The 22,619-nt window shown below is 34.2% G+C and overlaps 1 protein-coding gene across 2 annotated transcripts; it reads left to right on the top strand.

Moving 5' to 3' along the window:
- The first annotated feature begins 9,282 nt into the window (after positions 1-9,282).
- Positions 9,283-17,669, top strand: LOC103959612 (bZIP transcription factor TGA10). 2 transcript variants are annotated; one of them, XM_009371969.3, is made up of 11 exons: positions 9,283-9,779; positions 10,048-10,178; positions 10,865-10,959; positions 11,139-11,285; positions 11,427-11,498; positions 11,596-11,655; positions 11,799-11,876; positions 11,955-12,030; positions 12,151-12,422; positions 13,693-13,932; positions 17,310-17,669. In XM_009371969.3, the coding sequence occupies exons 1-11, from the start codon at positions 9,496-9,498 to the stop codon at positions 17,463-17,465; spliced, it is 1,611 nt and encodes a 536-aa protein (XP_009370244.3). In that variant the 5' UTR covers positions 9,283-9,495; the 3' UTR covers positions 17,466-17,669. The 2 variants fall into 2 exon arrangements, with proteins under 2 accessions (XP_009370244.3, XP_048426427.1); XM_048570470.1 differs by having other exon boundaries at positions 17,298-17,434.
- Positions 17,670-22,619: the final 4,950 nt, after the last annotated feature.

The raw sequence follows: 22,619 nt of genomic DNA, 5'->3' as shown, positions 1-22,619 counted from the left end.
TAATTCAAATGATGCATCAAGATTCATGATGAAAAGTAAGCTTACAATTCAAATAGAAGTTATGAACCAAAACAAATAGAAGTTAACAATCCAAATAGGAGTTAAAGTTTCAAACCAAATGAAAATTGGAACTAAACTTCAAAAAGTAAAATTCATTGATCAATTCTTCAAGCTTGAAATGTTGAATCTTTTGGAGGAAGCATTGAACTTGTCAAAGATTGAGCTTATATCAAGCCTACATTACAACAAAGAAAACATATTAGTAGTAAGAAGAATTAAAGTTGAAAACCATTTAATAACAAATTTACTAAAAAAATTAGAGCATATCTTCCGTTGGTTCCATGAGATGAATGAGACTGTTCGACCGTAAGTGTTCGACAGAATGGCTGACGAAATTAGAGAGAGAGTAGAGCATGGCTGAAAGAAATGAGAGAGTAGTCTATAGGATTTTATTTTCAAATTATTGAATATATATATATATATATATTATAAATATGTGTTATATAATTATATATTATATTATATTTTCAATATGGTACGGTAATATTGTGGTAATAGTATCCATTACCAATACCATACCATAAAATTTTGATACAGTACAATACCGTACCATTACTAATTGGCACAAAATCGGTATGGCACGGTAATTTGGCGAAAAAATCCACCCCTAGACGTAGGGCTGGTTTGATATTGCTGTGCTGTGAGAATAAGTTCATTTTTGCTGCTTCACGTTTTCAGCTTTTTTTTTCACTCAAAACTGTGAAAATAAGCTTTTTTAAGTGTTTAAAAAAACACATTTTTGAGCTCAGCTTTTCTTGATACCCACTTTTTATAAAAGCACATCAGTACCAAACCAATACATAATAAATGGCTTGAAAGTGATTCTTCTAGTATGATTTATTGTTTTGCTTCTAGCTTTTCTCCACTACTTGATAGTTTCAAATTTCGTTGGAAAAATAGTATTTTCCTTTTGTTATATATGGTTTTTCATTACTCTGATGTTTCAGGATAAAATTTGAAAGATAGCACAGACGTGGTAAAATCAAATAAAAACCAACTCTTTCTCTTCCCACTTTATTCTCTCATCTGCCCATGACCCCATAACACAAGAACCCAGATCTCTCTCTTGCCAGAAACCTTTTAGCAAGCAACCATGGCTGATATTGCTAATTCGGAGTCGAGGACATGGTGGTTAAGAAAATACAGTCTTAATCCCCTCAAAAGCCTCTTTAATTTCTCAATCTTAAAAAAAACCCGCGTCTAAATTTTCGATGTGAGATATGATGTAGAGCAGTTGCAAATGCAATGCAGGCGCCGCCTAAGGTGATTTTTAGAACACTAATTTCAGCTACAATAGAACCTTGATAATTTAATGCCCAATAAATTAATAACCTCGGTTAAACAATATGTTTGGCCGGTACCAATTTATGGATAACGTGTTAAATTAATAATTCACTAAATTTATAAGATCAACATTACAAAAAAAATTCATATAGGTCCACATAATATATAAATTAATAATTTCTAATTTTGATACATAATGCTTATGATTTGACTACAAGGTTACCTGGATTATCCTTGTTCTATTCGCATAATGATTTACGCATTTCATCCTTCATTGTTGATTTCTTTACACCTTTGAGATGAGAAGTCATGTTATATGTATGTTGTGTTGTGTTACTAAGGCTTTTGTTTATTTTAAATAGAGTTTTTGCTTGGTTACATGTTCACAAAATGGAATAATGAAGTGCGTTGAACAATGTACAACCTATTTTTAGGAAAAGTAAGTAGATTCATAAATTTTACTTGGTTGTTAGTTTGTAGAATGAGAAACTAATACACTATGCAATGGTACCTCAACTTTAACTCAATTGAAGTAATGGTCTCTTAACTAAAAATTCATGACCATTGGTCCCTTAACTCGTCAAAACATGTAGCTATGATTATTTTTCTCAACTCTGTTAGAACTTTTGTTAAAACAAGTCATGTGCCACGCACGTGAGCCTGAATCAAGGGGCAAATATGGAAAATCAAAGGAAAAAAATTGTAGCAATTGTCCCTCAACTTTAATCCAATTGGAAAAATAGTCCATCAACTTTTGCCCAATTGGAGTAATGGTTCATCAACTTTAACTCAATTGGAGTAATGGTTCTTTCAACATGACTCATTTTGACAGAATTCTAACGAAATTGACGAAAAGGATCGTAGCCACACATTTTGATGAGTTAAGGGATTAATGATTATGAATTTTTAGTTGAGAGACCATTGCTACAATTGGGTTAAAATTGAGGGACCATTGCTACAATTGAGTTAAAATTGAATGACCATTGCTATAATTTTCTATAAAGAATACCTAGATAAATTAATAAGTTAGGTAAATTAATAAATTAATAATTTATCAATTATTTAAATTATGCTAGATTAATAGATTTTCTTGTCCCAAGACTATTTATTTTTTGGGGTTTAACGGTACTAAGATCATAGTTAAAGGAGATGTTAAAATGTCCATATCAGATATAATAGTAAAAAAAAAAAAAAACACTAACATTCTCCAACCAAAGTATCAATTCCTATGTGGTGATGACATAGATTGGTGGCAAAGGGGATTGCTGTCAAATGAGACAGCACCTTCAAATATTTTTCTTTAATTTTTTATTATTATTAAATGTCTTTTATCAATTTTTATATTAGTTTAATCATTTATTATAATTAATGTTGAGTTGACCGGTGCAATTATCCTACATCTTTCTTGTTTTGCAATTAAGGAAAGTGAATGGGATGTCAATTTAATAATAAATTAAATGTTATTTGTTAAATTTTTATTTAATTATTTATTTTATAATGTAATAAAATAATAATTTAATTTGACATATCGGTAGAAGAACAAAACTTTAAAAGATATCAAAATGCTACATAGGCTTTCAAATTTAAATTTCAAACTTTTTTTTTTCTTTTGACAATGAAGCCACTGAGTTTTTAATGAAATGTTTAAGGGTTTAGATTTGTACCTTCTCCAAAGAAATATAAAGTAATGTTTCAATTAGGAGTTTAAATGATTTTAAAAGAGTCTACAAATCATGGGGGTACTCAATTAAGGTTTTAAATGAATCTATAGAAGTTCATGGGTATTCAATTAAGTTTTTAAAGACGTTTATAAAACTACGAAATATGGGTGTATATATTCAAGTTTTTAAAGTAGTCTATAAAATTCCACCTGTGTTAAATTAGGATTTGATTTTAAAGTATTTCAAAAAAATGAAGCTTATGGTTATTACTAGATTAGTTATCTTCTAACATTAGTCGAAAATGAATAGAAGGGCCCATTTAGTAATAACCTTTTCAAAAATACTTTTGCTCATAATAATTTTATAAGACCCACTCCAACCCTGGGCTAAAAGTAAAACCCAAATTTTCCCTTCCCCCACCCCCACCCCCTCGCCAATATCCAACCCAACCCAAAACCTAAACCAAAGCCAAATACTGGCCACAATTTAGCCGATAAATTGAAGTCGAACCTACGGGTGAGAGTGAAAAGTGGGATGTGAAGCCCACATCCCAAAACCCTGACGCCCAAACGTGCGTCACGTGCCACAGTCCTTTCCAGCAGAGGCCCACCTACGTGGGGTTGTCCCCCTTGCGTGTCAGTCTCACTATAGCCCAACGGCTACTTTTCTTCATCCAATTGCCAGTTTAATTGGACCGCTGGTTAATCCAACGGTCCACATTCAAATATTTTTTTTGTTTGTTTTATATTTATATATTTATATATTTATTGAATCCAACTGCTTAAATCGAATATAATAAAATCTAACGGTAAAAAAAAAAAAAAAAAAAGAAGATCTAACCGTCCAAATTTAAATCCAACGGCTAAAATAATTTAAATAATATATTTAACTCAAATTCAACCAAAAACTCTATAAATACCTATGTATTTGTTCAAGCATCCACACAAAACTCACTTTTTCTCCTACAATTCTTCCAATTTTTCTTTCTACCATTTCTTCTTATTTCCAAAATTTTCAAGATGGCAAAAGAGCATGTTAGAGGTCATAATTAGACCTTTGACAAAGATATTGCTTTATGTTTGGCATGGATTCTATTACCGAAGATGGTGTCGTCGGCACGAATCAAAATAGAAAGGCTTTGTGGGGTAAAATCGTTAATAAGTTCCATGAAAACTCCAACGCCAGTCAAAGGGAAGCTGGTGGTGTTTATAATCGATGGAAGATTATCAATAAAGCGTGCACTTTGTGGAAGGGAAGCTTGGAGAAAGCCATAGTTGACATGCCTAGTGGAAGGGGTGCCTCAAAAATAGTGAGTTTCTTTGTTCATATTTTATTTGTCATGTACATAATAGTATTTTGCAACTAATTGTTTTTATGTATTTGTTGCATAGGGTGACAAAGCAATGGCAATTTACAAGACAAGAACTACACCAAAAAAATCAAGCTTTTAAGTTGCATCATGCTTGGAACATCCTCAAGGATTGTCCGAGGTGGGGAATCGATGTGGACCAATAATGGGAAAGATTATTTCATAGTGAAGCCCCGCCCTCAAATAATTTCAATGAAACTGCGAATAAAGGTGTCAATGAAGGTGTCAAACAAATGACATCAACTTCTTCTTTTGCAAAGCCCCAGGGAAGAGATAAGCAAAAGGAAGCAAAGAGAAAAGGGAAGTCCCAATATCCGATGAGTGGACCTATTGCTACTGGAATTGCAAAATTGAGTGAAACCCATAGCGCTCACCAAAAAGAAGTGGTCTGAATGTGTTTGTAAATGAAGGAAGAAGGGGATAGGGAACAAAAGAGGTTCGAAATAAATTTGATGATGGATGACATCAACAAACACATTCCAAAGAGGAAGAAGTACTTATGTGGTAAGCAAAGGGAAATTTTGCAAATGGATGCCAGAAGGAGTATATTTCAAAAAGATAATTCATCTCAAGGCTATACCCCAAGTCCACCACGAAGTCAATCACCAAATCAAGATGGTAGATATCATTATTAAGTTTATGTCATTTATGAATTTTCGATTGTATTAAGTTTATGTGGTTTATTAATTGTCATTTGTATTAAGTTTATATACTTTATTATTTGTTGTGTGTATTGATTATTGTTTCTATTAATCTAGATGCCTTCAATAATTATTGTACTTATTATTCCACACTTTGATGTAGAATAGATGCCTTCAATAATTCAACCTCCATTCAATAATTTATCCAATGTACTACACAAAATACTTTGCATAAGAAGACACTTAAATTTATTACTAGAAAATACCAACATAGTACACTTAAAATTATTACATAAATGCTCAGCCAACATCACCAACATTCACCTTCTCGTCGCCATACATGCTCAACCAAATTCTTGCAGAGTGTGTCATGACCTTGAGGAGCTTGAATTCTATTTAAATGTCTCATATACTCACTCAATGTGACCCTATTATGTCGGGTCTCATATGTGGTTTCAACGAGATATTCAACATCTCTTGCAATAGCTCTCGCATGTGTTGGTTGGTCATCATCCACATCTTCGTCTGAATCTTCTTCAATTTTGATTTACACATCTTCCACAATCATGTTGTGCAAAATTATGCACGTCATCATGATTGAATGGGGGTCTTCGGTATGCCAAAGTCATGTAGGCCCTCTAACAATGGCCTATCAAGCTTTTAGGATCTCGAACGCTTTTTCCAAATCCTTCCTGTAAAATTCTTGCCTCTGCGAAAATAATTTCTTCTTTGCACTATCAAGATGAGAAATTTTTTTGACAAAGGCAGACCAACTAGGATAAATATCATCAGTTAGGTAGTAACCTAGCTCATACCTATTACCATTTACCTTGTACCGAAATTCTGGTGCCCGTCTATTGACAACATCATCGAATAAAGGTGAAGACCAAATAATGTTGATATTGTTGTTTGATCCAGGAGCGCCGAAGAACGCATGCCAAATCTATGTGTCGTAAGACTCCAAAGCCTCGAGCACGGTGGCTAGCTTGTTATGACGACCCTTGAATTGGCCAGCCCAAGCAGTAGGACAATTCTTCCACTCCCAATGCATACAATCAAGACTTCTTATCATGTCAAGGAAGCCTCTTTTGTTTGCCTTCCGTAGAAGCATCTTCAAGTTTTCACAATTTTTCTTGCGGAGGTATATGGCTTCATATATGGCTTAAATTGCCTAACAGAAGCGCTTCTAGTTCTCAATAGCAGTACTCTCTGTAAGTTTGCAATACTCGTTCGTTGAGTCTGTAAAGCACCCATTAGCTAGCTTACGAAATGCAGAAATGAACTTCTGATGAGGTGATAGATTTTGTCGGCCGACGACATCTATCTTCCTTGCAAAGTAGTGGTCATGATTGACAACTGCATTCAATATGCTTTCAAAAAGTTTTCTCCTCATCCGAAACAGCCTCTGAAAATCATGAGCAGGAAATCTCGGACGCTCGATGAAATAATCTTTCATCATTCGGTCATGAAACTCTTCTTTATCACGCCACACAAATGAACGCCCACAGAGTCACGATGGCTAGATTCGGCATGGTGCTCATATTGCATAAGCAAGTTTGCAAGTTAAACTTCGGCGTTGATCATTTCAACATCCTCAATGTCAAGCCTTGCTTGGTATTATGCCATCTGCATTGTCCTACTATGCTTTCTTCTATCACCCATTGATGAGATATTGAGGATTTTTAGGAAACAAAAACACTTTGAAAGTTGAAAGATTGGTAAATATAAAGGATGATTGAAAGTTGAAAGATTGTGTGATCAACTGATATTGGACCTGTGTTTATATAGAGGATGAAAGTTGAATGGTTGGTGAAAGTTGAAAGTTTGTTAAAAGTTGAACAGTTGGTAAAAGTTGAAAGTTTGGTGAGTTTCATGTGTCGATTTAGTGATTTTTCAATAATTATCGGAATTTAAATATTTTTAGATTAAAATGTTCATAAAATTAAATTACGATAGTCTACATAATTTTATTTTATTTAAAAAAATTAATGTAAGAAAAAAAAATTAGCCTAAGTTCATTCTTTTATAATCTTAGGCTAAAATTTTAGGCCAAAATGGTTGGAGCAGAAAAGCTATTTCTGAGCTAAATATTTTTAGGTTTTAGACCAAGGTTGGAGATAATCTAAGAAGCACCTTTGTTAGTATGATTAGAAGTAATTTTAAAACGACTAAAAACGTTTGGGATTGTGGTGCTTTAAAAAATAAAGGCTTATTAAACAATTTGGATCAAATGTGTTTAGTAAAACAAAAAAAATAATGTTTTTATTTTTAAAACTATTGTCAATGACAATAGCAAAACATAGAAAAGTAGAAATAGAATCTACCATGCTTCTGAAAAAAAGTTTTTTTTTTTTTTTTAAGCATAGTCATCAATGCCCATTTAATGAAATTTTCAAATGCCAAGTATACCTCCACGTATTTTACAATCATTGCTGCTACATTATTCTCTTGAACAATTAGTGTATTATATTAAATACTATATCCTTTTTAGTCATTTAATATTTTCACATCAATTCATATAAAGTATAACAAACACTCAAACACTTTTTTTTTCTTTTGTTAAAAACACTTTTACAACAACAACCAAAACAAAAAAAAAAAAAAAAAAAAAAAAAAAGCTTACTATACGCTGAACAACTTTATTTTTCAGCTGTTTATTCTCACAGTACAGTAAAAATAGTTTTTTTTTTTTTTAAGCACAATAATACCAAGCCAACCCTTAGTAAAAATGCAAGTGAATCCTGTGCAAAAAAAAAAAAAAAAAAAAAAAAACACTTGAAGTACTTTTTGTGATAAGCACATAACTGGTGCTTCTTCCAAAGTGCACTTCAAATGTTTTTCAAACCCAAAAGCACTTTCACCAAAAGTGATTTCAATTATTTTAAAAGCACTTCGAAACGATCTAGTGATTTCAGTCTTTTTAAAATCACTTTCAAAAGATCTAGCCCCTAGAAGAAGGTGTGTTTCTCCTTAAAACACTAAAAATATTTTTATAATTAGTATGAACACTTTTAAGCTAGCCTATCTACTAAACATTTCCATGGTTTTGATTATTTGAAAAATGAACATTTCCATGGTTTTGATTATTTGAAAAATGATTTTAACATTCGAAAAGCATTGCCAAACAAGTAATAACTTGCATGTCTAATAAAAATGATTCTCTGCAGCTTTCCGTTTCCTTTTTAAAATTTGTTTTGTTCTTGTTTCTGATTACAGACAAAAGTTCCAGTAAATCATCGATTTCAGTTACGTTGAAAAAAGATGATACCGACAAAAGGTTCTATAACTTCGATTTTATCCGGATACAATTTAACATTTAAAAAAAGAAATTGAAGGAAAAAAAAGGAGAAATTATTATGTATATACTCTAGTGGTTAGGGCTTGAGTGATACAATATATATATATATATTTGAAAATAAAAAAATGAAATATTAAACTATTGAGAAACTGAATTGTTTTATTGCTAGTTTTTCCTAAATAAAATAAATAACAAAGACGATAAATATATATATATATATATTTTTTTTTTGTTTGATACATATGAATCACTCTTAAAACTTGAGAATGGTATACTCATTAACCAATTATTAATGTTACACCATGAATTCCCAAAAAAAAAAAAAAAACCGTTGTTTGGGGAATCATTTAGGACTTGGTATAATCTGTGGGCTAAGTAGGAATTAAATTTACAAATTTTCCAACAAAGGAAAGTACCATCTATATATATCCATATTCTCTCACTCTTTGAAATATGAGGTGATCATCGTCTTGATAACATGTCAAGCATGTATAATGACGTTTCCTTTTAGTCCAAATACCAAATACAATTGCTAATCATTTGCCCGAATAAGTTTAACTTTCTCGTAAGCATAAATAGCTCAACAAAATTAACATAATCGTATGTAATTAATTATATTTTCAATTTAACCATGACCAATCCTACTTCTATGTGTTTGCAACAAAAGGTGAATAGTAAAAGTTGAAAACATGCATGGCACGGTCAAGGTAGTTTGGTCATTTCACATGAGGCTGAACGGAATAAGCTATATAGAGGGTGGTTTGGTCCACTTGGACAAGGAAGCCATAAGCTGTTTCCCAATTTAAAATAAACAAAAGTGGTTCTCCCCCATCTCTTCTCTGATTTTGAGAGAGAGAGAGAGAGAGAGAGAGAGAGAGTATTTGAAGAACCGCTTTATCTGAATATTTGGTTGCAGCAGAAAATAAAGTCGTCTACTTCTTAGAGAGAGAGAGAGAGAGGGCTGTGAGAAGGAAAAAAAAAAAAAAAAAAAAAGCCTCGTCTCTTTTGTTTCTTTACATTGAATTCCATTATTTTGTTCCCACTCTTTAATTATCAACACAGCTTGCAAGCTCTCTTCAACTCACAACCGACTTCTCTCTCTCCACCTTCCTCTCTCTCTCTCTCTCTCTATATGTGGATGATGTTCTTGGTAGGAGGAAACGGAAGGCGGTTTTACCATTAATGGGGTTTCTAAGAGGTTTTAATTTTGGAGGAGGAGAAGAAGAAAATAAAAGAGAACAGCAACTCTTAGAAACAAAGCTCTTAGCTTCTTCTGCAACACCTACTTCTACATCTTCTTCTTTTCCCATGGCCTCTAGTATTCAAGAAAACAGCAATCAACTTGAACACCAACAACAACAACAACATCATCAAATACAAGATCAGCATCATCACCATCAGCAGCAGCAGATTCAATATGGGATGATGCAATCATCATCCTCCAATATTCCTGCTGGGAACTTCATGTAATTATATATTAATCATCATCATCATCATCATCACCACCATCATCAAAGTGAAAAAGCCTAGCTAGCTAGCTAGAGATTAATTAAATCATTCATTTTGTCATCTTATAATATTATTTTAATTTTTTTTTCCATAATATAATATTTACTTAACTTAATTGGTGTGTTGTGATGATATTCTTGTGTTAGCGTTTTGTCTAAGATATGTTTTAGCAGCTGATTATTCCTAATACCTTTGATTTTTCATCTTTGTATATATGATCACCAGATCAAGCAAAGATGGTGGAGCTGCTTATGATTTGGGGGAATTAGATCAAGCTCTTTTTCTCTACCTTGATGGACAGTCACAGGACCATCACAACCCTTCAGTTAATCATGTTCATCATCAAGACCAACGACGTAAGCACCTCTGTCGTTTCAGTTCCTTTTCTCTCCCTCTCCCTCTCCCTCTCCCTCTCACTCTAGCTACATGATTCTCTCTTACCCTTGAGAGAGAAAGATATGGAGGTAGAGAAACAAAGAGAGAACCATCACAAGGGAATATATTTTTCCCTCTTGGTCGCCTTCAGTCCTTTCTGGGTCGGAAATGGAGAAGAGATTTTGTATGGGTCACAGGGAAAGCGTGTTCAACAAAAACTATTTCCCTCTCTCCCTCCCTCTCTCTCTCTCTCTCTCTCTCTCTCTCTCCAGTACTTTCTTTGACCGGATCCACAGAGAAAATATACACGAAGGAAAAATGGAAATTCACAAATTTCCATGAAAAACCACCTGTCTCTCCTTTTTTATTTTTATTTTTTGTTTCTTCTTCTTTGGAGCTTGGTTGGAACCTGACATCCATGCAGCAAACCCTCTGATCATGACTTCCTCGCTAGAATATATCCCCACATGTCCTGAGAAAAATGTATCATGACCAATTCAAATTCCAAGTTCATCTGGAATTCCTCCTTTAATAGTATTCTAGAGCTCCCTCGGTTAATTCTTCCTCTCTCTATTTTGTCTAATACACATGAATATTGACCAATTTCTACTTACAAATATATATAGGATTTTTATAGTTTTGAGAATTACTTAATTTTTGTGTGCAGATCCTCATCAAAATAACTCGTCATCTGGAATGAGGCCTCCAACTTTGAATATTTTCCCATCTCAGCCGATGCATGTAGAGCCATCATCAACCCAAGTATCTTACTCTAACCGTTATTGCATTGTAGATATTATATGTACTACTAAGTATTTTAGTGCGTTTCTGGTTGGTTATAAAGCTATTTTATTTTATTTTATATAAAGCTAGTTATTATTAGCACATTAAAGTATTGAATTATAGTTGTAAAATGGTTTCGTTTGGGTTTGGTAATATAGGCAGCTGGAACGGGATTAGTTTCTTCTTCAAGTAGTGGTTCAAAGAGACCATCGTTGCCGTCCATGGAGTTGGCCAACCCACGCAATGATTCTACTGCCCCTCCTCCTCCTTCTGGACCTCCTCAACAACCTGCCAAAGCTATCAAGGTAAGGATCATGGACAATTTAATCAATTATTTACCATCTATATATGAAATTATTAACAAGCAATAGTTTCTTTAAATTAAGTGAAATTATAATGACTTTGTTTATTTTGTTGTACGTGTGTTTCCTTGAATGTTTTGGCAGCGTGAGGGTAACCGCAAGGGACCAACTACATCAAGTTCAGAGCAAGAAGGACCCAAAACGCCGGACCCTAAGGTGACTTGGGTTCACTTTTTACAATAAAATATTTTCACTTCCTATTTCTTCTCCACAACAATAATTTCCAACGTTTGGTGTGATTATTCCTTTCCAGACTCTGAGAAGGCTTGCTCAGAATAGAGAAGCAGCCAGAAAAAGCAGGCTTAGGAAAAAGGTACTCAACCCGTAGCAATTTTGCAAGTCATTAAACTTTTTTTTTTTTTTTTAACTTTTCCATTACAAATTAACAGTTAACCTAGGTTTTTCTAAAAGTTTAATGATCTTAATCTAATTCTTAAGCCTTTTTCGTTTTTCCAGGCATATGTTCAGCAGTTAGAGACAAGTAGGATTAAGCTAACTCAACTGGAACAAGAGCTGCAAAGAGCTAGATCTCAAGTGAGTTTACTAACTAGCAATTTTTTAGTGGATTTGTTTCCTAAACATTTCTTTAAGACTTGGGTTTTGATTTTATAGGGTATGTTCTTTGGAGGAGGACTTGTAGGAGGAGAGCAACAAAACCTTCCTGTTGGTATCAACAACATTAGCTCGGGTAATAAAATAATATTTGTTCCATTTTCACTTTCTCTCTTAAGTTCTGCATCTCTAGCTCAGTATAAAACCCTAATTAAAACCCATCTCCATCTTTCTCTCCTTATTATTTCATTACCAGATGCTGCTGTTTTCGACATGGAGTATGCAAGGTGGCTGGAGGAGCACCATCGTCTCATGTGTGAGCTCCGAGCCGCAGTGCAAGAGCATTTGCCGGAGAATGAGCTGCGGCTTTTTGTGGACAACTGCTTGGCACATTATGAAGAAGTGTTGAACCTCAAAGGCATGGTTGCCAAGACCGATGTGTTTCATATTGTTTCTGGTATGTGGAAGAGTCCGGCTGAACGTTGCTTTATGTGGATGGGTGGATTTCGGCCCTCTGACGTTATCAAGGTTTGATATTCCTAGCTCATTAACCCCAGAAACTTACAAATACATATCTTTCTCATTAATTCGTTTTGTTATTCCATAGGAACTATATATATTATTTCCTTTTCGTAAAATTTTCAAATTCATGAAATAAGTACAACAGTAAATGTGTGACAAGAAAATGACAAAAGGACACAACCAGATTTTATCTACTTGAATTAGGTTACAAAACTAGTATGAGGAAAAAATTATTGTTTCTACCATATTGGAAACCCAGATTGAAAACCTTCCTCTTAGGTTAGATCATGCATGCAGCAGTACCATATTGAAACCCAGATTTTTAAGCCCTTAATTAGGGTTAGCTTAAGTGGTAAGGGAGTCTAGGGTAATAGGTAATTAACGATCACGATAGGTCGGTCTATGTTCAATTACCTGGAATGTAAAAAAGAAAACTTAAGTAATTCTATGCTTAATTAGCTACACAGCAAATTAACTCTAATTACACAAAAATGAAACAAGGTTAATTACGAGAATTTGTTTAGTTATGAATGTTCATGTGTTAGCAGATCTAGTATTCGAAACCCTTCACTGTAAGAAAACAAAAAGATTATACATGTTCATATGTTAGTAAGAATTCCTCACCCATTTGTTTGGAGAGGTTTGGAAAAAGATATTATTGAGGAAAGATGTGAAGGAGATATGATACTGTAGTACGAGGCGCATGTATCATGATCAAAATTTGAAGTATGATATATGCATGGGTACATGTACATCAAAGTACTTGTCGGTTGCAGTGGCAAAGAATATGGATCCATCTCAATTCTCATTGCGTGAATATTGTGAATGACGGAAGGTAACGTGAAGGTGTTTCTACTAAAGGGTAGAGTTAGGTGTCATTCCCCAAAAGTCATGTCTGTTATTGCAATTTTTGGTCTCTGAAAAATTGATCCGGGAAAGAGAGTTATGCGGGTGTCTTCTTCCTCTCTTTTATTCTTTCTCTATTTGATGGATATATATACAAAACTTTTGTTTCTATCTTCATCTTTCTCTTTGGTTTCTAGCAAATAATTAAGCAAAAAAAAAATCACAACCAAGAAAGTTTGGTATTTGCCTATTTGCATGCATAATATTAATTTACTATAATGTCAATAAATCAAATTATCTGTGAAAGATAATTGACGTTGATTATAATTAGGATCCGTAAAGGATCTTCAGTGTAATTTTTTTCAGTGTTCAAAACACAACCGACTTTGATTATTGATTTTAATTTGTTGTTGTTCTTGATGAGTATTAGATTATTCTGAATCAAATGGAGCCATTAACGGATCAGCAACTATTGGGTATTTGTGGGTTACAACAATCCACACAGGAGACTGAAGAAGCTCTCTCTCAAGGTCTTGAAGCTCTCAATCAGTCTCTCTCAGAGACCATAACCTCTGATTCATTGAGCTGCCCTCCCAACATGGCCAACTACATGGGACATATGGCTATAGCCATGAACAAGCTCTCCACCCTCGAGGGCTTCGTTAGACAGGTACATATATGAATGACTACCCACCTATATACAATTTCTTTTATCCTCAAAATTTGGTATCAAGTATTAATTTACAGTTTCTAATATATTATCGATATATAGTCCGACAAATATCGAAAAAAAATATATTAGAGATCAGTACTCCTACTAGCCAATAACTGCCCTAATTTTTTACATCTAATTAGAATTAAAGTTTTAAAAGTTGTTAGGCACTAGTCGGGAGGCAGACAATTAGGATCTAGTGCCTAGAAGTCTAGGCATGGGTCTAGGTGGGGCCTAGATGGTTTTGTTTCAATGCTAATTAAATTTATTATAAAACATAAAATTAAATGTCTACTTATACTTTAAAAAAATATAAAATTGTATTGGAATACATAAGTTGCAAAATAAATGATATACAAGTTATAAAGTATTAGAGTATATTTTCAACATGAGGAACACGTTTTTAATGAGTGTTTATCCAAGTGTCCAACAATTCTCTTACAGTTTACTGAACAAATAAAATGCAAAATAGTTATCTATTTTCTATCTAAGTGAAAATCGCGATTTAGGCGGCCTAGACGGTTCTAAGGATTAATGATGACGGTGGTCAGCCGCCTAGTGCCTCAACGGGGCCTAGACAGCGATAGGCGGAAACTTTTAGAACACTAATTGAAACTATATTATACATTATTTTCTTAATTGCATGTTGATGAGGCATGAAGTTGTATCCGTTCGATCTTGACTATGGTACCCTACAAATGATCTTATGAATGGGGGACCTTCAATGATTTTGGTTGGAAACCTACCCCAACACCACGAACCACTCCATATCTCACTCTCATGAGGTGGCTGGTGGATACATGGAATCTATTTATCTGCATGCTTCTTTCTCATGTATTATTTCTTGAAAGGGACATACGTCTCCTTAGGTTTCCAATAAAACTAGCTCATACCATTAAGTTCAAAAGTTAGAACGTACGACATATTTAATGCAACGTATATCTGCAAAAGAACACATATCAGCAAAAATGATTAGATCACTAATGACTTCTCTAACATAAGTGAACACCTCTTATCCGGTAATCTTCGTCCAACAACTATTACCTAGTTATAACCCAACCAGCCCACCCCATTATCCAATTATCTTCTTCCCGAATCATCTTCCAGTCCTCCTTGTCGTACGTGCCTTCTTTTTCTTCCTCCTCATTATTTCTTCCTTATTTTCTTCTACTGATCATTCTTGTCCTACTATTTCTTCTTCTTCAAGTCCAGGCGTTATCATTAGCCTTTTGCCTTTGGATTGTGCCTCTTCTTTCTTCTTTATTTCCTCAATTTCTCTGTAATGTTTTAGTCTTGTTATTTAATTGCTCCAGTACGAAGTATGAATTTCTGATTTTGATTGATTTATTAGATATTTAGGGATTGAAAGGTTTGAAATTAGCAATTTGAGTTTCAGTCTTGAATTTTATTTATTGGTTGTTGTGATTCACAAGTTATTGCCAAAATTCTGACATATTCCTTTCACACTAATCACATTTTGCTTCAAAGTTCAGCCCACCCCAATTTTAAATCCTGGATCTGTCTCGGATCTAGAAAGGTGAATAACTAATGATGTGCTATATTTTGTGTGTTAATAGCTTTGGGTAAAATATTTTGTTTTCATGTAGTATTTTTTTTCTTTTCAAAATATGAACCATATAATATTTTTTGGACAATTTTGAATTTTGGATCTAATCTAGTTATATTCATCACCCTACCCCTCAATCACCATGGACTAACCGCATCAGCTTGCTTTCATACTATTTGCTTAAAAATTCTGGAAAAATTGTAGGCCGATTGTCTGACGAACATAACATTAAGTTGCCCAACAAATATAGCATTTTTATGTGTAACTTTGGGTAAAGAAATAGTTTTTTTTTTTGTTGGAGCATAGACAACTAGTGTGCAGTGTACTGGTACATACATACTCCAACAACAAAAGAAAAAAAAAACACGTCCTGTCAACTTGCAAAGCATAATCCAAGCAAGGGAGAGACCAAGGACCAAGGTCGACCAACCCTCTTATTCCAACCAAACTATAGAAGTATAAAATGAAAGGGCTAGCAAGGCAAGTGAGAGACCAAGATCAAGGATCGAACTAGATTAGAACATTAGTAGCCATTGATTTTCTCTGCATTTTTGAACCATCAAATCTGGTTACGCGGCAATAATCCATAATATGCTGGTGTCCACTAAGATCCGTAGACCCATACCTTTGTATGATATCATCGACCTAACCGTTTGACTTGCAAGCCAACTTAGTCCCTTAACCATAACTTCCTTTTGACCGATTGTTCTAGAGATAACCATAATAGGCTCTTATACATAGCTAGCCAACACACGCGTACATATATTAGGGTTTTTAGTAGAGAGAAAAAATCCCTCCAAATGTCATAAAATAATCTCATACAAATGAGAGTAATGTTTGAGCAGGTAGCGAAGTTCAATTCAATTGAAATGGCTCACCTTTTTGAAAATCAAATTAAGGTCCTATATTTTTAACGGTGATATGAGTTTGAATCATTTCATTGGTTTTCAATAATCTTCCAAACAAAATAAATAAATAAATTAAGATCATATATATTCTTATATTCACCAATCTAATCATAGGTGGATTAAGAGAGTAACTATCATGGTTGGGGCATATTAACCACTTCTTCAAGGTTCATGTAGCCAATTAGTAATTGACATCTTAACATGCTGATATTGACTAAAATTATTTAGCTTAACACCTTCCCCCCGGCTGCGGGCGGACCAATGATCTCACCCCATACTTAACTTCCTAACTAATGACTTTTTTTATGCTTTAGCTAATTAACCAAGTCGACAATCACTCTTACATATTATCACAAAGTCAAACTTTTCTGCTTAGGTAAAGATATGAGATGTAATCTCATCTAGTCTAGGTTGATATTCTTGTACCATGTATAATATGTATTTATTTATTCAAATACGTTGCGACAAGCAATTTGTATGACGTAATGCAGCACTCTTCATAGTCCTCTGTCCATGATTGTTCATAGTCTTGTTCAGCACAGTTTCAATCTCAAGCTTAGTTACCCAAGTTGAGATTGAAGGGGAGTACTCAAATATGTGTGGTAGAAATTGGTTTATAATTGAACGTTGGAATGAAAGGTTTTACAAGAGTTTGTGTGTAGAGATCGTTATTTTTTTTGGTAAAAAATTTAAGCTCTCTCATTTTCTGTAATTTTTTGCAACTCAGAAGATATACAAGCTCTCACTTCCTTCTAAACATTCATCAACTGCAATTGGATAGCTTAATAGTACCATTTTCAATGTAGTTAACAATATATCTGATGTTTATGTTGATCTAATAATTTAAGTGAAACTTACAGGCTGATAATCTGAGGCAGCAGACGATTCACCGGCTTCAACAAATTCTGACGACCCGTCAAGCAGCGAGGTGTTTGCTGGCAATTGCTGAGTACTTCCATCGTCTCCGAGCTCTCAGCTCTCTTTGGATGGCTCGTCCTCGACAAGATCAGTCATAAATTAGAATATTCGAAGCTCCCCAATTCACATCAACTGTAATGGCTAGCTCCAATGCATGTCTCTCTTCTCTGTTAATTAGTTACAGTTTAATCGACTAATGTCATCTTAATATGATATGACATCGCTTTACCTCTTTCCTAGCTAACTAGAGAGATGTATAGATATATAATTAAAAATATACTAAACTCCAAGCAGTTGTAGAATTTACTCTCTCTCTCCCTCATAGATCTTGTTAATTTTTCTTGGGTATGGAAATTAATTCAGAGGGGATATGGTTATATTAGCAGCCAATGCTGACCAAGAAAATAGGGGCAAGAAGAAAAGAAAAGAATTAATTAAGAAAATCGTACATTCGACGACTGGAATGGAAGATGGTCTGGTTGGTGCTTATGTTTTGATGAGTTCGTGTGAAGTAGACACAGAAGAGAAGCCAAGGGTGTTGAAACTTGAAACTCAAAACGTCCAGGTGGCCTTAGTGTTGCTGCCCGGATGAAGAAAAAAGGTCATCTACCACGGTGGATGTCCGTTGTAGATCAAAATTCACCACAAACACACTGCCTATTAGTATTAAGGATGTGGTAAAAAGTTTAGATTTTTACCACGGCTAAAGCACATTGTCAATTAAATAATAATCACGGACTTCGCCCGTAGTAAATTTTAATCTAACACCACATGCTAAAACCGTTGTGGACCATTAATTAACCACGGCTAATGCCCATTATAAAAAAATTTCTTAAAAAAAACTATTTAATTAAAAAAATATATATATATATATATATATTTTTTTTTTTTTGGACAAAAAAACAATATATAAAAAAAAACCCACAAAATTGCAAATTTACTATAATACAATAAAATTTTAAATTATTACATGTTTAAAAAGAATTACAAGCATTACACTAAACTACAACAAAATCACCTATAAAACCAATGTGATGTCCTAAGAAATATGAAACTATCTATCAATTATGAAATACGCCTCCATTTACAAGGAAATTGTCACTTAGAAGACTTTAGTTTTCCTTGAACACCTCCAATCAAATTCCTTTCAAATTTGCAGTTGCCCACCCATGTACACACTTCAAATTTGTAATTTCCTGTTGATGTAATAGCTGACATTGGAGTTATGGACCCTCATGAATTAGAACCACCAACCACCTTTGAGATAAAACAAGAAAAAATACATATCTTAGAAAGCAAACTCATGTCTCAACTCATGGACATGATATACAAAAAAATTTCATCCATAAAGTCAATTCCCAAGAGGCTACCGATTATCCCAAAGGATATGCTAAACTAGTGAGACAGGCAGTGGATTAATAGGTATCAAATGCTGAACCCTGTGGATAAACTCAGCCCCAGTTCAAACTTATGCATTCCTTCTAATACAGATATTAACAGAAATAGGCATTCATTCTGTAACAACCTTATGAAACCCTCTAAATAATACCTTCTAATCAAAGTCCCAATCATGGGCAGGAAAGAAGCTTTGTTATGTTGGCTACAATCAAGCTCTTCACATTTTGTTGATCATTCATCAATTCTTATCTTTGCATTTGTCAAGATTTCACCCCAAAATGGATCAAGGGCAAGTTTTTCTGAACATACATCAGTAGCCAATGTATTGCAAAGCCAATCCTATTTATTTTCTAAAAGCTTTAATCCATTTTTCTTTGGATGCCCTTTTTTCAATTCTAATTCTTATTAGCAAACGTCTGCTTAGTTTATTATGTAACTATGAATCTCCCAAGTTTACACAATTCTGCTTTCCTTTTAATCTCTAAAATTTTAACAAATTCAAAACTTTTGGATCATCAAATTCTCAATCATTCAATACCATATCAAAATTCAGAAAGCAAAATAACGAAAGGTTAAATATTTATTACGCGATTTTGATCCAAACACAATCCAATATTCAAACTTTAAACAAAATTGAAACCCTAATAATATCAACCCTGAGATAATTTACATAGCATAGCGAAAACAAAGCATTTGTATCATTGAATTATCAATTAAGCTCCGAATCCGAACCCGATCTGAACCAGGACCCAGACCTCAAGTTCCGCCACTAGATCAGTGGGGGTACAGCTTGCCAAACACATGAAGAGTTGTGATGAAGCCAATGGTTTAGGCACTAGCAGGGAGATTTAGAGCGATACTAGCAGATTGACGAAGATTGTTAAGTAAAAACTCAGAGGGCTGAGAAGCTCACCATTATTGCAGTTTTCTCAAGAAAAAAATGAAAATCAGAAGTTAGAAAGAGAAAGAGAAAGAGAAAAGGAATCTTCCCAGAACAAGAACGAAAGGGAAGAAAGAACAAGGGGTAAATGAGAGAGAAAGGGTGAATAGCAAAAACCTGTAGATGGCTAAGAACTGGTGGGGAGTTTTCAAGTCGCCAATGGTAGGTGGGAGTCTGCCTAGAGAATAAAGAGGAAGCCACAAGAAATAGGAATTGATAAGGATTTTACTTAAATTTTGAGAAGAGCAGGAATATTAGTAAGTTTCGTAGATTTCAAATTTTGGGAAATTTGTAATCCCGCTTTCTTAATTTTTTTTAATAATGTGTGTAATAATGATCGTGGTAGATAAAAAAAATCCAGAGTGGTTACGAACTATGTACCACGTTGAAGGCCCGTGGTGGTTTAATATTTTAAAAATATATTGATTAAGTTCGGGGTATTAGATTATTTTATTATAACGGGTCACTATTTGCTCGTTGTAAAATATTATTATCTACAACGTGCTCATTAAGCGTGTGATAAATATTCACTTTTTATCACACGCACATAAAGTCCGTGGTAAAATTGTCGTGATAGATGAGCTGTTGTATTCTAGTGAGAGCATATTCACCGGTTGGTAGAAAGCAAGAGCAAGGACCCAAAAAAATGTCCTCCAACCCAAAAATCCATCTTCACCTATTTAAATTGATAAGGGCAAGTGGTGGCCACTGCCCATTCAAAAGCATGAGCAAGATAAGCTCGGCCTTGTGCCAGCGGGCAAGTTGGGGCTAGCTACTCTTTTTTTTTTTTTCTTCTTCTTCTATTCTTAGTATAATTTGGTAATTATTTTAGTAGAATCTTAATAATTTACTTTATATTCTCAATATAGGATATTCGATTTCATCTGGAGAAAAACGTGACCAAACAGACGAATTTTAGAGTGATTCAAATTGTAGGATGTTCGTATGTCTCTTGGCTTGTTTGTGTCAAAATTTGGGATTTTTCTACTATACAGTTATTTTCTGGCTATTTAATAAATGAGCAGTGCGCGTTATTGGAAAATGACGTTTATGGGCTTAAACTGCATTTTTGGAGCCTAAGATGACCTCTGATGGGTTTGTGGCCCTATGGAGAAGTGTTCAAAATGGTCTAAGATTTAAATCCAGCTATTTTGGACCAGTTTTGGAGCTGATTTGGGTCCAAAACATGGCTATGCAAATTTTTGGGCGAATTTATCGAGTTAATTTAGGATTATGTTTCTTATTTTATTTCAATTTATTAGGTTTCCTAGTTTTATTCTAGGGAACTTTAACGAAAAACTCATGGTACTGTTCACTTCAATGAAAACCCATATTTTTACAGTAAAAAGTCAATTCTAGTACTATTCATTTTACTATTTATTTTGTCCTTATCGTTAGAACTTAAAGTTTTCAAGTCATTTTCATTAGTTTTCCTTTTATTCTAAAACCTTTTATCAGGAGGATTTTATTTAGAGTAGTATAAATAAGCCTTTTTGGGCTAGCCCTAGGGGGCAACTCACGCACTACTCTAGAGAGTTTTTGAAGTTTATTTTCAAGGTGTTTTTTTATCATTTTTCTATTTTAATAAGATTCCTTTTGTTTTATGGTTATTCGTAACTAATTTTATTTTGCTAGGGTGATGCCTTGAGCATGAGCATGAATATGTAGTTTTTATTTAATTGCTTATGATATTATGCATGCATGCTTTGAATTATTAATCATTGTGCTTTAAACTGTCTATATATCTTAATGCTTAGTTACCATTATGATGTTTAGATAAGTTATCCGATGCAGTTTGGTCGGAATACCAACGAGGGATTGAGTATTGCTTCTTGTGGTTGATAGTTTTTATTTCACCTAGGGTGAATATCACGTCTTAGGGGTTGCATGGTTTTTTAAAAGGTTTTCACAAAGCATAATGATTCATGCATGTTTATATTTGATCTGAATATCACGGACATATTGCATGTTTGATATACATTCTAGCTTGAATACCACGAGTAGAATATGCATTAGGAAAACCTAACCTTCAAAGTTGCATGTGTAATTCATAAGTAATTAGTAAAACTACATAATATTGTTAAAGGGACGGCAGAACCCTAGTGCTTTTCCAAATTTATTTCTCAAAACCTTTTCTTTTGGGTAAATTACACTTTATCATCTCAGGTTTGAGGTCTATTTCAATTCCTTACAACATCTTCAAAACATTTCAATTTCATACCTTAAGTACTATTTTATTTCAAAATAATACATCCATTACATTTTCCATCCATTGATCCGTTAAGTGTTGACGTGACTGCCACATTTATACCACGTGGTTGCCAAATGTGTGCCACGTGGTAAAAAGAATAATTTTTTTTTTTTTAAAAACCTGGAGAAAAAAAAAACTTGATTTAAAAAAAAAACAAAAAGAAAAGAAAGTGAAGCAATGATCCCTACACCCCCCACCCCCACCCCTGCATACAAACCCACATACCCCCCAACAAACCCAGAAACCTTCCCTTCCCCAACCCCCGCCAGAAGCAAACCAAGAAACATCCAACCTCCACCCCTCCCCCCCCCCCCCCCCGGCAAAACATACCTAGATCTAAACCTTTCCCCCTCTCCCCCCCAAAAAACCCGGACCTAGTGCTCCCCGACGCATCGCCGAGTGGGCTCGTTGGTTCGTCGGTCGGCTCAGGCAACGAGGTACGTATTCAAATTTTAAATTTTTTTGGTGCTTGGTTGGTGGTGGTTTGAATGGAGTTAGGTTTGCTAAGGGTGGGGTGGGATGGGAGGGGAAGTGAAGAGAGTGGAGGAGAGGGAGGTGGTTGGGAGGCTTGGGAGGGAGAAGAGGGGTGGGGTGGGTTTTTGCGTTTTCAAGTTTTTTTTTTTTTTTTCCAGGTTAAAAAAAAAGTATTCTTTTTGCCATGTG

The sequence above is a fragment of a genome, unplaced genomic scaffold (genome assembly GCF_019419815.1).
Source record: "Pyrus x bretschneideri cultivar Hongxiangsu unplaced genomic scaffold, Pyrus_bretschneideri_v1 Contig53, whole genome shotgun sequence".
Lineage (NCBI taxonomy): Eukaryota > Viridiplantae > Streptophyta > Magnoliopsida > Rosales > Rosaceae > Pyrus > Pyrus x bretschneideri.
The sequence above is the reverse complement of the archived record's forward strand: the minus strand, read 5'-3'. Positions and strand labels throughout refer to the sequence as shown.